We start from the raw sequence: 14366 nt of genomic DNA, 5'->3' as shown, positions 1-14366 counted from the left end.
TCACCTGGAATAAACAAAGCACAAAGGCCATAGATTCCATGGGCATTGTGATTATTAAAATAAGGCAAATCCCCTCCTCAAAATTGTGATCCATACTTAAATCTGCCTAGGAAGTCTGAATCATAATAAGAAAGATGATGAGGTCACAAAGAAAGAAAGGCCAAACAAAACCACAGTAGCAGAATATTCATTTGCACTTAAATTCAGAGTGAAACTTGCTTGGAATAGGAGTTAGGGAAAGCGGCTAAAAAATCTAAATAGAGTGTGCTCACCATTGGAAGTGTGTAGATGATAGAAACATCTCATTAAACTTTGGAATGGACAATATACCACTCAGCTGCGATAACTGTTGTCATAGGTTTTCTGATACGTATAAAGTTAATAAATAATGTAACATACACTAAAAAAATTTCAACCAGAATAGCAGTATCAAAAAGAAAAAAAAGTTTAATGTCCAAACTTCAGATTATTCAGATCCAGTTGAATATTACAGCAAACTAGAAGAATCTTTAAATTACAATAAAGAAAATTATAAAGGGTGACTTAAATGTAAAAGTAGGTGAAAATAGTCATGATAAATAAAAATACTTTAAAACAAAGAAAGAAAAGACACATTGTAATAGATATGGAGAAGCCCTATTTGCCAGACCTTAAATGAAATAATTTTATAATAACAAAGAGGAGACATTGTAAATGATGTAACAATTTTAATACAGTGAGCAGAGTGACAAAATCCAGCATTATGATGAATAAAAAATGGGAAAGAAACTAATAAACATTGTGAGTAGTAGAGATGGTGAGTTGTGGACCCTCCCAATGAATCCTTGGACTCCTTGGAGGTGTCACAATAACAGTAAGAAGTTGCTCTAAAGGACCACCTTTAAATAGTAAAATCAAAGTAGTAGCAAAGAAGTAGGAGGAGAAATAATTGAAATTAACCAGTAACTGAGAAATAATTGTCATCTCCTATGAAATAGGTGGAATTATTTCAAATGCAAGAAGTAACAAAATCTCAAAAGAAACTTGACGATTATTAAGAAAATGAAGCAAAATAAAATACATGCTACTATAAAAAATTCAGTATAATACCCAGAAATATGCAGACCAATCAGAAAAGAATGATATCAAATCTGACCTTTTGATACAAGAAAAAAGGAACATTTGAAAATAAAAATATAAAAGTTGTAAAATACAAAAGTATAAAAATATGAAATATAAAAATATAATAATGGCAAATATCTGTTGGATTTCTGCTCAGGACATGGACTGGTTATTACTAACACCATGTTCCAACATAAAAATGTGCACAAATTTGCATGGAGAGAAGAGGCAAGGAATAAGAAAAGTCTCATTGACTATGTTATTGTTGATAGTGATGTTTTCTCCCTGGTGCAGGACACCAGAGTGTACAGAGGATTTGAAATTGGAAGTGATCACTATTTAGTCTTGAGCAGGATAAATTTGAATTTCATATTGAAAACAATAACATGTAAGAAAGTTTTAAAGCGAATAAAAGTTGAGCAGCTCTCAGATGTGAACTGTAGACTAAAATACACAAAGATTATTGAAGGAAAAATTAAAGAGTTTGAGAACATTAATCACACCTTCGAGATTCAGTGGCAAGCCTTGAAGAAAACCCTGATTGATTCAGCTAGAGAGGCATGTGGTGAAGTTGTCTGCAAGAATAGAAAAATTAGAACTCCATGGTGGACACAGGAAGTTAAAGAGGCAGTAAAGGAAAAGAAGAAAGCATATCAAAAGTTCCTGGCAAATAAGTCAACTTGTGCTCTTAGAGAATATAGAGACAAATGCAAGAATGCTAAACACTGTGTAAAACTAGCTAAACAAAAGTCATGGGAGGACTTTGGCAGGAATATAGAAAATAAATATCAAGAAGGTGGCAAAATATTCTGGAGGTTGTTGAAGAAGCTTAGGAATGGAGGAAAGAGTGCTGTAAAAGGAATTAGAGATGATAAAGGTGAAATGAAAACAGGAGAAAAAGATATCCTTGAAGTATGGAGTAATTACTTTGAAAAACTGCTAAATGAAACAAGCAGTGATGACAGAACAGTGGTAAAAAACACTGACCAGGCATGCTGTCAGGAATACATATCCATACTTGAAGTAGAATAAGCCATCAAAGGCTTGAAATGTGGAAAGGCAGCAGGAGTAGATGATATTCGACCAGAAATGCTGAAGTATGGTGGTATAAAAGTGTTACAGTGGTTACACTGCATAGTTCAGAAAGCCTGGACAGAGGGACGAATTCCCGATGATTGGAGTAGAGCTCTCATAGTACCCATATATAAAAAGGGAAATAAAACTGAATGTGAGAATTACAGAGGTATTTCCCTACTAAGTGTTCCTGGCAAGATCTATGCAAGTATACTTGAGAAACGATTGAGAAGAATTGTGGAAGAAAAGCTGGGTGAAGAACAAGCTGGATTCAGGCCAAATAGAGGCTGTCAGGATCAGATCTTCACTTTATGACAAATAGTCGAGAAAGCATGGGAATATAACAAAGATCTGTAAAGTTTTGTCGATTTGGAAAAGGCATATGACAAGGTGCCAAGAGAGAAGCTATTCAATACACTACAGTTATATGGTGTCAATGGGGCATTATATCAAGCAATACTTAGTCTTTATTTGAGTTGTAAGTCAGCAGTTAGAATTGAAGGAAGTACAGGAAGATGGTTTAATGTTAAATCTGGTGTGAGACAAGGATGTACTTTATCCCCTCTGTTATTCATTATCTATATGGATCACATTATGAAGGAAAGTGGTATTAAACATGATATCAAAATTGGAGATGTTAATGTCGGCTCTTTGCTTTATGCGGATGATGTTATACTTCTAAATAAATCCGCTACATGTTTGTAGGATTCTCTGACTAAATTGATAACTGTTGTAATAGATATGGTATGAAGGCCAGCAATAAAAAGACAAAGACAATGAAAATAGGCAGAATCATTGAAAATGTCAGCTGTGTTGTGAATGGAGAACCTCTGGAACAAGTAAAACATTTGAGCTACTTAGGCACAATTTTTAGTGAGGATGGTAAATTCAATATGGAAATAGACAACAGAATCAGCAAAGCTGGTATGGTGAGAAGTCAATTGAATAAATTCATATGGAATAAGAGAGAAATTAGTCGTAACACTAAATTAGCTGTATACAAGACAGTGTTCAAACCAGTTTTAACTTATGGATCTGAGAGCTGGGTCAGAAGTAAAACACTTGACCAAAGACTAGAGACCGCAGATATGAGAGTCCTGAGAAAGATTAGAAGGGTGAACAGATGGCACCAATGGCAATATCATATTAAAAACGAGGATATTAGGATAGAACTTGACATTCTCAGCATCCAGGTATGCGTTAGCAGAGCTAATCTCAGGTGGTATGGTCACTTAAATAGAATAGGAGAGGAAATATTAGCAAAATGAGTGTTGTCTGCCAGGTTGCTTGGAAAATGACCCAGAGGAAGACTACGATATAGGTGGATTGATACGGCACAAAGTGCCTTAGACGATAGAAATATATAATCTGATAATGATATTATTGGAGTCTTGACAAGTGACAGACTGATTTGGAGGAAAATTGTAGATAGGAAGTTAGTAATGATGTAATTTTTTCATGTAGTACTGTCATATACTGTACACCCCTTGAGGGTACATTGCAGGAATTTGATGATGATGATGAAATATAAAGTTTTGAGAAGAACTTCAGTTTAGAAAAAAAGTGTTACTCTAAAGGGAAAGGAATAGTATTTGATACAATAATCAGACATAGAAATGAAATAATAAACAGATCAAATAATATGAAGAACTTTACAGTAACAAAGAAATGAAGAACAGCTATGAATTAAACATTCAAAAGTTGTGAAACAAGTCTTGAAAATGATAAAACAAGGAAGGACTACTTTGGAAAAGATGGTATTCTAGTGGAATTGTTTAAATTTGGAGAAGATAGCAGCTGATTACCTTGCAAGTTTTTATACTTTGTTTAAGGTGTGAAAACAAAAGGAATACCAGAAGGAACAATTCAGTGATAATTAGTTACAAGAACAAAAAGGTAAAAAGAAAAATATCAAAAATTAATCCATTAGCTTGAGTAAGTGCAATCAAATCATGTGGGGTTTAAATATAATTAAGGTGCTTTTGATAAATAAATCAAGCAGTCAGCAAATGCCTTTTTATTCCTATTTATGGAGTAGGTGAACTTTAGCCCTATCTAACTTTTGGAGACTGAGTGGGCAGTTCAATCTCCACTGGTATACCCAATCAGAGATAGCTGGCCCAAGGCTATTACTAATTAAGTGGTACGCAGTGAAGAGAGATGGCTCAACAAGTGCTGCCATCTCGTGGTCCCTAACCCTAACACTCATATTTAATGTCTGAAATAATGTTGGTTCTACAGTCGATTTTCTTGAGTTTACGGGACGAAAAGCCAGAGTTTCAGGGAGAAAAAAACCCGCTCGCCCGCGCCAGAGATAGACTAACTTGGGAACTGGTCGAAAAAAGGTGTAGAAAAATTTCTTCTAGTCTTTTGATAATATCCATAATGTTAAGCAAATTATAGAAAAGACAAACAAATTTAATAAACCTCTCTAGCTTTCATGGACTTTAAAAAGAATTTGAATGTTAAAAACTCAGATATCTTGGAATGACTATTAAAACAGGATCTAGAAGCAGCATACATACATACATACCTTTGAAAGGTATGCCATGCCACTTCCCTTTGTTATTAAGAGAAAAATTTCCAATAAATGCTGGCTTGGTTGGCTGAGTGGTTATCGTATCTGCTCTCCAGCAAAAAATCTGTGGATTCGAATCCTGCCATGGGCATTGATGTTTGTGATTATCTATGGAAATACTAGCGGTGGCAGGCAGTAGATGGCATTGGTGTAGTTGCAGTTAGTTATAGTTGGAGACTGAGATCTATAGAGTAGGTATAGAGTATTACCTAACACCTCCCTGGAGGTGTCAGGTAATTATAATAAGGGAATAAGACAAGAGATACAGTATCTCCAAAACTCTAATGAAACAAATCATAAAAAAAAAAAGGGTGGCTATGGCAATTAAGAGAGGTGAAAGGGTGGATGAGATGATTGTGATGGTAGGAACGAATGACTTGAGTGGTAATGTAAGTCGGGCAGCGAGAGATATGAGATTTTTGCTTGAGACTGTACGGAAGAAGACAGAGAGAGGAAAAATAGTGTGCGTGTTGCCTAGGTATGATAATGATGAGCTGAGCAGAAGAGCGGTGATATTGAATGGCATAATAGCGAGAATGTGTGACAAGAGAGGACTGGTATATGTGGATGCTTGGAGTGCGTTTGAGGAAAGAGAGGAGTTGTATGCGAGAGACCGTTTACATTTGAATGAGGAAGGACATAGGCATCTGGAGAGATTGCTGTTCTGAACGAGTCAGTGTGTCCCAGGGAGGATGATAGCAGGGGTGGCCTCTTGTGGGAATGGATACTTGGGAGAAGGGAGACAATGTCAGGTAACACTGAGCCCAGTGGAGTCTAGAAGGGATAAGGCTGGGTATAGAAACAATGGCATTTATATGCTGTATACTAATGCCAGGAGTATCCGGAATAAGGGAGAGGAATTGGTGGCGCAGATAGCATCAGCCTGGCCAAAAATTATTGCGATCACTGAGACGTGGTTGACAGAAGGGGATATAAAAACAGGAATAGAAGTCGCTGGGTATAGCATTTTTCGTCAGGATAGGAGGGGAAAGCGTGGTGGTGGGGTGCTGCTTATGATAAGTGATGACCTATGTCCTCTAAGAGTGGAGAATTTGGAAGGAAGTGAGACAAATGATTTTGAGAGCGTATGGTGTGAGGTAGAGATAGGCAAGACAGGATATTTAGTGGGGTGTTGCTACAGACCCAGGAGCACAGAGGATGGGGACCAGGAGATGTTTAGACATTATGGGAGATTTTAACTTCAGTAGTATAAATTGGAGAGAGGAAGATGCATGTAACAATAGGGGAATGGAATTTCTAGAATTCTTGAGGGACAAATGTCTTAGGCAACATGTAACAGAGGGAACAAGAGGTTCAAAAATTTTGGATTTGGTTATAGCATCAGAAGAGTTGATAATAACTGAGTTGACGTCTCTCCCACCAGTTGGAGAGAGTGACCATATGGTGTTGACATGGAAAATGAATAGACATGCAGGAGTATCAAAGAGACGGGAACTTATGTGGAATTATAAGGCAGGTGATTATAATAGTCTTAGACGTCAATTTCGGGAAGTTTCATGGAGGGAGGAATTGGACGGCCGGGATATCACCAGTGCGTGGGAAATTGTGAAAGAATATTTGTTATCAGCAATGGTAAGTTGTATACCACGAGTGAAGAAGAGGGCGCAATTTGGAGTAAAGTGGATGACAAACAACATTAAACAGGAACTGCATGCGAAAAAGAGGCTATGGAAGAGATATAAGGAGACAGGTGAAGAGAGGATGGGTGAAGAATATAAGACACAGGCCAGAAGAGTGACTCGTGTGGTAAGGAAAGCGAAACTGGAATATGAGAGGAGATTGGCCCTAAGATCCAAAGAAAATCCTAGGGAATTTTTTAGCTATGTGGCCAGTAGGAGGAGAAATGACTGTGGAAGAATGATATTGTGGGATAAAAATGGGAATAGAGTGACTGATGCAGAGGACATAGTGGAATTGTTCAATGAACACTTTATTGGAGTATTTCATCCTAGAGGAGTCAGTTTTAATGCTAGAGGGATAGGACTGGTACGAGGTCTGGAGGTACAGGAGGAGAGTGTGTTTCAGATACTGAGTACTCTGGATGTCAGTAAAGCTGTGGGACTGGATGGTATTTCGCCACGAGTTTTGAGAGAATGTGCTAGCGAATTGACAATACCTTTAACGTGGCTTTACAATGAAAGTCTGGCTTTGGCAAAGGTGCCCAGGGAATGGAAGGAAGGTAAGATAGTGCCATTGCATAAGGGTGGTAACAGACTGGAAGTGTCTAATTATAGGCCAGTCTGTGTGTCATCAGTAGTTGTTAAGATCTTGGAGAAAGTAGTGAGGGACCGTGTACAGCATTGGGCAGATGAGGGTAATGTTATCTGTGAGAATCAACATGGATTTGTGAAAGGACGCTCTTGTTTTAGCAATATGCTAGCCTTTTATAATAAAGTTACAAGAGCATTAGATGAGGGAAAGGCATATACTGCAATTTTCTTAGACTTGGCGAAGGCATTTGACAGGGTGCCACATGATAAGCTGATATTTAAGTTGCAGCACATGGGTCTGGATGTCAGATTGGTCAACTGGATTCAGGATTGGCTGTCTGATAGGTATCAGAGAGTTGTGTATGGTGGAGCAGTTTCCAGGAGGCAGAGGGTTACAAGTGGGGTCCCACAGGGCTCAGTACTAGGACCTATATTGTTTAACCTTTATATCAATGACATAGCCAGTGGATTGCAGGGGGATATTCAGTTGTTTGCGGATGATGCGAAGCTGGGAAGGATTATTAGTAATAGCGCAGATGTGGTAGCCCTGCAAGAGGATTTAAATAAGCTAGATAGATGGGCAAATGAATGGGGGTGTCAGTTTAATGCAGCAAAATGTAAGGTCTTGAGGTTTGGGAAACATCGATGGGATGCTGCATAATCTATGGGAGGAGTTATACTGGAGGAAGTCGGTGAGACAAGAGATCTGGGGTTGATGATTGATAGAAACCTGAAGTTTAGGGGACATATTGCAAAGGTGGTGAAGGTAACACAGAGGATTGCTGCTATTATGAGAAGGACACTGACCTGCAGAGATAAGAGGGTTATCATTCCGTTGTATAAGTCTCTGATCAGACCACACTTGGACTATTGTTCTCAGATTTGGTCCCCAGGATTTGAAGGGGATAAATTAACTGTGGAAAGGATACAAAGACGGATGACAAAGATGGTTTCAGGACTGTACAAGGATAGTTATGAGGATCGGCTGAGAGAATGTGGACTGCAGAGTTTGGTGGATAGAAGAAGGAGAGGTGATATGATTGAGACTTTTAAACTGTTGAGAAGTGGTTACAGGGTTGACACTGGGGAGTTCTTTCGCTTGGTTGATCAGCAGGAAGGAGTGATGACAAGAGGCCATCCCTGGAAGTTACGAAAGAAAACTGTGAGCAAGAGGGTAAGGAGTGGTTTCTTTGTGTGGAGGGTGGTTGAGCCGTGGAATGCATTGCCTGATGGAGTGGTGGGAGCGAGAACGGTCAGTGACTTTAAAGAGTGGTATGATAAACTTTGTGTTTCTCAGGGGGGGACCTCCCCTCGATGAGTCTTGACAGACTTTATGTCTTAGGAAGGACCTCCCTCGATGAGTCTTTTGACTCCTTGGAGGCCTGAATAATAATAATAATAATAATAATAATAATAATAAAAAATCAAAAATGGCGAAACAGAAGAAATAAAAAGGATACAGCTAGCTAGCTTGCTCTTGGGAGGGTGGAGATGTCTTCAAAGCTGATATTCTAATTAGTTTGAATAGGAAGCTTTCAGCCATTGTTTTTACCTGTGCACGTGGCATGAAACCTGGAATTTAGCTGTTGCAGCTTACAAATTGAAAGTTATCCAGAGAAGAATGGGAAGGAATATGCACAGTTTGATACATAGTGAGACAGGATACACTCCCATTTGATAAGATCAAGAAAGAGATGTACGGGACATTTTCAAATACATTATGCATCCAAAATTGTAGTGAGGTGCAAAATGGCATTTAAAGATATAACAACACAAAGTGGCCTAAATGATTAACAAAATTGACACAAAAGAAGAAACATCAGATGATACTGTTAGAATTTTCTTGGAATGTGATGGTAAGACAAGCTGAAAACAGAATGGAATGGAGAAACTGGGGGAAACCGTCATCCCCCAGATCATCCAACTTGGACTGATCCAAGTTAGCAAAAAAAAAAAAAAATGATATCCATTTCAAGATTTCTTCCCCCCCTACTGTTTTTATTTTTTATTTTGGAGGCTGCATTTTGGTTTATTGATGGATATAACAGGTATATTTTCTGTAGTACTGTGTAATAGTTACATATAGGAAAGAATAAGTGAGGTAACAATGATACATTTAAATAGGACAAAAATTGTTAATAAATAAGATATTTGAAAAGTGCTATTAAAAATACCGGGCTTTATCATTTTATTATAGCAAAATCATCAAGAAGAGTCCAGCCACCATGGCATCCTCCTGACTCAAATGTGCCAAAATTAAAACTATATAACAGTTTAACTAGACAGAAGGTAAGTTGCTTTTAATAAATGTTCATTTGAAAGATATGGGTATGGTGATAAAACTTAGGAATATGTGCCTTTCTTAATTATTGGTACTTCAGAGAACAATTAAGCCATTCTTGTATATTACCACATGATAAGTTAATTTTGTGAGGAAAATTAGGGGATCTAAGTACTTGGCATTAGTGGTAGAACCACATTTTAAACAGATATTAGAAAAGAACATGGCATTGTTAACATTCAAAAACATGTAAGCAGAGTTAATCTAAAGAAAAACTAAGATATAGTTGGGTTGGTGCAATTAGGAGTGTTTCAGAAAGCCACACTGTAAGAACTGATCAAATGAGAGTCCTGACATGTAATACATCAGTTTGGAAGAGAAAGTTGTTGAAACTAGTGATTGGCTTGTTATGATGGAAATGATATTTCAGTTGAAATGAATGAGTTTGCCAATCCAAGGGATTGGCTGTTCTTTCTCTATCAAAAAGATCTATGTGGAGAGTCAATATCAAGGAAGAAGGCTATAAGTAGGAGTTTGCAGTGCTCATACTGTGGTCATTACTTTGTCAGTAATGTAAATGGAATGCAGGCAGATAAACAATTTGCAGATGTTAAAAAGCTGGGTAGGGTGGTTAGCCTGGAAAGGTGAACAAGTAGGTGGTGGAAAACAGATGAATATGGTTAAGTGCAAGTTTTAAATTTTGGGATCCACAGTGAAATGTTGCCTGATTTATAGGTGGGACTATACTAGAGAAAATAAATGGAGAAAGAAAAGGCTAAGAGCAGACATGGAATTGAGGTTCAATGGACACATAGCAAAGGTGGTAAAGACAATCTAGAGGATTGCTGCAGTGGTAAAGGACATTGACCAACAGAGCTCAGTAATTCTGTTATATAATGCCTTAATCACATCACATATGGAGTACTTTGTGCAGAGGCAGTAACAAAAATGATGTCCAAGCAAAAGAATGAAAAGAAATATAGTGTAGAAAAAGTAGAAAATGATTCAAGAGTAGCACTGTGGAGATTCTGTTATAAAAGGTGTGAATGAGAGGGTGCAAAAGGTCTATTTTCCCAAGAGGCAGGGTGAACAGGGTGATTGATGCTCTGGGAATAGTATGTGACTGAGTTTGCGAGGCAGTTTGTGGTTGGAACAAATGATTTTGTTTGGGCACAGGGAGATTGTGAGGATGGAGATCAGGAGATTATTTAGGAGAATGAAATACAACAGTGTGGTAGGAAGAGTAGTTTGTGTTGCCCAGGTATGACAGTGATGAGGTAGGTGGAGAGCAAAGATCATGAATGATATGTTAGTAGAAATGTATGAAGAGAAAGAAGTGCAGTTTGTAAATATGTGGAATGAGTTTGATGGATGAATGGAACTGTATAGGAGAACTGGATGGACAGCATTTGAATGATTTTGAAGTGAATCATTTGGAAAGGCTGCTGCTGGAAGGAAGTGTAACGAGGGATGCAAATGAGAAGATGCATTACAGTGCTATACTTGGATTTTTCAAAGGCTTTTGATAGACAGTAACATGACAAGCTGGCAGTTAAATTGAAACAGATGGGATTGGATAACAGACCATGAGCCAGATAGCTGATTGGCTGTCAGACAGGTATTAGCAGATTATGTATGCAGGAGTAGTTCGAAAAGAGAGTGAATTTACTAGTGGAGTGCCACAGGAGTCTGGTCAGGAGCTATTATTGTTTAACTTATATGTTAATGATATTTGAACCAGCTCAACTGGAGATATGCAGCCGTTTGCTGATGATGCCAAGTTTGGAAGCGTATGAGAAGTGGAGCAGATGTTGTGGCCTTGCAGGAAGATTTTAATAGACTATGGTGAGCAAGTGAATGGAGTTGTTAGTTTGTTGCAAAGTGCAAGGTCTTGAAATTTGGTAGGTAAGGTTGGGATGCAGAGTATATATAGTCAGTGGGGAAATTTTAAAGGAGAAGAGATGAGAGAGATCTGAGGGTTATTATTATTATTATTATTATTATTCCCGATACCTCCAAGGAGTCCGAAGACTCATCGCGGGAGGACATCTTCAACTATCTCTACACCTTACCTCTACTACGAATCAACGCCATCTACTGCCCACCTCCAACACCACCACAACTAGTAATTTTTGTCTGTAAATTGCGTGTGTTCTGAAGGGCCGATTTGTATGTATGCGGGATGAAAAACCCGAGTTTCTGGGAGAAAAACCCTGCTATGGTTGACAGAGGCTTGAAGTTTAGTGGTCACATTACTAAAATTGTAGGAACATCATGACAGATAATGGCAATCATGAGGAGAATATTGGCATGCAGAAACAAAGAGGTTATTGTTCCTTTGTATAAGGCATTGATCATGTTGCATGATCAAGGCTTTATGCAAAAAGAATATGGTTTTCAAGAAGATGAGAATGTATTAGATGGGGGTCCAGAGAAGCTACACTAATATGGTATCAAGTCTGTGGAATGTGGGATATAAGGAGAGATGGAGGGAATGCAACTTACAGAGCCTTGTGAATAGAGGAAGAAGAGGGGATATGACTGAGACATACACCCTCTGTCCAAAAAGAAACCGAACTTTTGATAAAACACAGGCCAGTTATAATTATTCAAATCATTTATTTAAATTGATATACTCTCCCTCAGCTTTGATACAGTTTGCATGAGAGATATTGGAACTTCTGTGATGAGTCCTTTGACTTCATGTAAGTTGAAAGTTTTTTCACTTGGTTATACTATAAATTAAAGATGCCAAGAAATTATATTCTTGGTTTAATCCTTTTTCCAAGTGTAAGCAAACAGTGTTTGCATATGAAGTCATTTCATGACCGGGCTACTTGTATATAGAAGCTAATGACTTCACATCAATTGCCTTAGTATCTCATAATGCAAGGCAGATATCCTTACAGACATGTATAAAGCTACCTCTATCTCATTATGCAAAGCACACCTAATGCAAGGATTATGTATATCTGCAAAGCACATGCATCCTTTCAGACATGTATAATGCCAAGCATTATGGGAAGGGCCACTACCCAGACTGATGTGACCTTTATTGAGGTCTGATCAACGGCTGCTAGACCCAGAAGTGATACCAAGGTTGAAGTAATGCAGAAGTCATATATTATCCATATACAAGTAGTCAGAAAGTGTCACACTTTATTATCAAACTACTCTGGATTACGTGGTTATACTATAAATTAAAGATGCCATGAAATTATATTTTTGGTTTAATCCTTTCTCCAAGTGTAAGCAAACAATGTTTGTGCATAAAGTATCTTGTGTATAGAGGCTAACAACTTCACATTTTTTTATGTAGGTCTGATCCGAATAATAATAATAGCTGTAGGACATCAACTGCAAGGATAGATTGAGAGCCTGTAATCTGCAGTTTAGTAGATAGAAAAGATGATTATGATTGAGCCATAAAAGTTATTGAGAAGTATTTACCAGTGAACACTTGTCCCAAGTATTCACTGGAATTGCATAGAATGCATTGTCTAAGAAGGTGATGAGAGTGAAGACAGCAGTTGAGTTTGAGGAGCAGTATAGTAGACTTTTGTGATATGGAATGCTTCTCATGTTATTGGTTTTTTCTTGGCTCCATGAAGGTCCTCTAATTTGTGCTTTTCTTAATGTTAAGAACAATTGGTGTCCTACCAATGAGTAATTAGTCAAGGACACAATTATTCTAGAAATTTATTTAGCCCTCAATCTGTTGAAGTGTATTATCATATATGTGAAACTATTTTTATTTAATTCTATGTTTTCTCTCTTTCTCAAAACCTGCAGTGATGCATCGTCTGATCCTACTGCCCTATTAACATGTAGTTTATTCAACTCTCCATATACTTCCTTTTCACTCACTATCATTCCTTACTCTTCCTCATCTGCTGTACTTGAGTTTTGTACAATATCACATTCATGAGGATGAAATACCTTTTATGAATTGCTGACTTAGTATATGAACTATATGTTCTGCAGTTGTTACCATTTTCATCAGCCTGTGTCATCCTTCTTGAATCATTCTTTCTTCTGCTGGCTTCATATTGAATGTGAACTCCCTGGGATTTATTTATTATTATTATTTTTTTTGGCCTCATAAAATTGCTCAGCATTCTGCGCTTTTGCTATCATTATCAAGCAAGTCCCATTTCTCACCTACTCTTTGTATTACTCATGCATGACAGAACTTGAGCATAAGAAAGAATTATGAAGGCAGCATCACTCATACTGTCTCCATAATGCTTTTTTTCTTCCAGATTGCATTGAGTACATTCAGAATTGTCTTTGTAAGATAGTTCTTGAGTAGGATTCAGGCAGCATTGATCTCCTTTCTACCATCCAATTTCTCATTCTATCATGTAGCTGACACCTGAGTTTTCATAATTACCAGTCTCCCTTTCTCACAGAAATCTTGTGACTGGCCACTACACAGGTGACCACTCATTGGCACTCATCAACTGGAGGGAGATTCTGCACCTCATTTATAATAACATCCTTCATTGAGATAATCAGACCCAAGGCTCTTGATCCTCCTGTCCCTCTGTATCATACTGCCTAAAGTAGTTGTCCCTCAAAATCTTGAGAAATTAACCCCCCTCCACTGACATCTCTTCATTCCAGTCTATATTACCATAATTAAAATACCAATACTGATCACACTTTATTAATTTGCTAGAATAATTTGCGTATACATTTCCTTGTCATATCCTTACATGCCAGGTCTATAGCAACACCAACTAAATATTTTATCCTGTCCACTTCTACCTCACACCATACTGCCTCAAGCCACTGCTATATTGTTTCTCCCTTATATCTCCATTTTGCATGGGCATAATGCTTTTCTTCTTATGTGCATCTTCCTATTCACCCAGACACTGTCCATTTCTTCAATCTCATCTAGCTTGCTCTTCTGCTTTTCCACATCACTTTTTACTTCTCGTGTTCTATATACTGCAGTCCTTATTTCCCCTTGCACCAACTGCTTTTTCACTTGACTCATACCAAAAAAACTATTTCAATACATTCTATCACTTATATAGTTCAATTGCATTCCTTTCTCTTCACACAGCTCTGCTAACATGATCATGGTTCATCA

The 14366-nt window shown here is 37.7% G+C and overlaps 1 protein-coding gene across 1 annotated transcript in view; it reads left to right on the top strand.

Moving 5' to 3' along the window:
• Positions 1–14366, top strand: part of CysRS (cysteine--tRNA ligase, cytoplasmic) — a 269424-nt gene that overhangs the window by 695 nt on the left and 254363 nt on the right. Inside the window, exon 2 of the mRNA XM_090414790.1 lies at positions 9182–9273. Within this exon, the coding sequence (XP_090270916.1) occupies positions 9182–9273 (92 nt within the window). The remainder of the gene's footprint in view (positions 1–9181; positions 9274–14366) is intronic.

This window comes from Typopeltis vanoorti, chromosome 25 (assembly GCF_054136105.1).
Source record: "Typopeltis vanoorti isolate ZY-2024b chromosome 25, IOZ_Tvanoo_1.0, whole genome shotgun sequence".
Lineage (NCBI taxonomy): Eukaryota > Metazoa > Arthropoda > Arachnida > Uropygi > Thelyphonidae > Typopeltis > Typopeltis vanoorti.
Note: the sequence above shows the minus strand (reverse complement) of the source record. Positions and strands in the feature narration are given on the sequence as shown.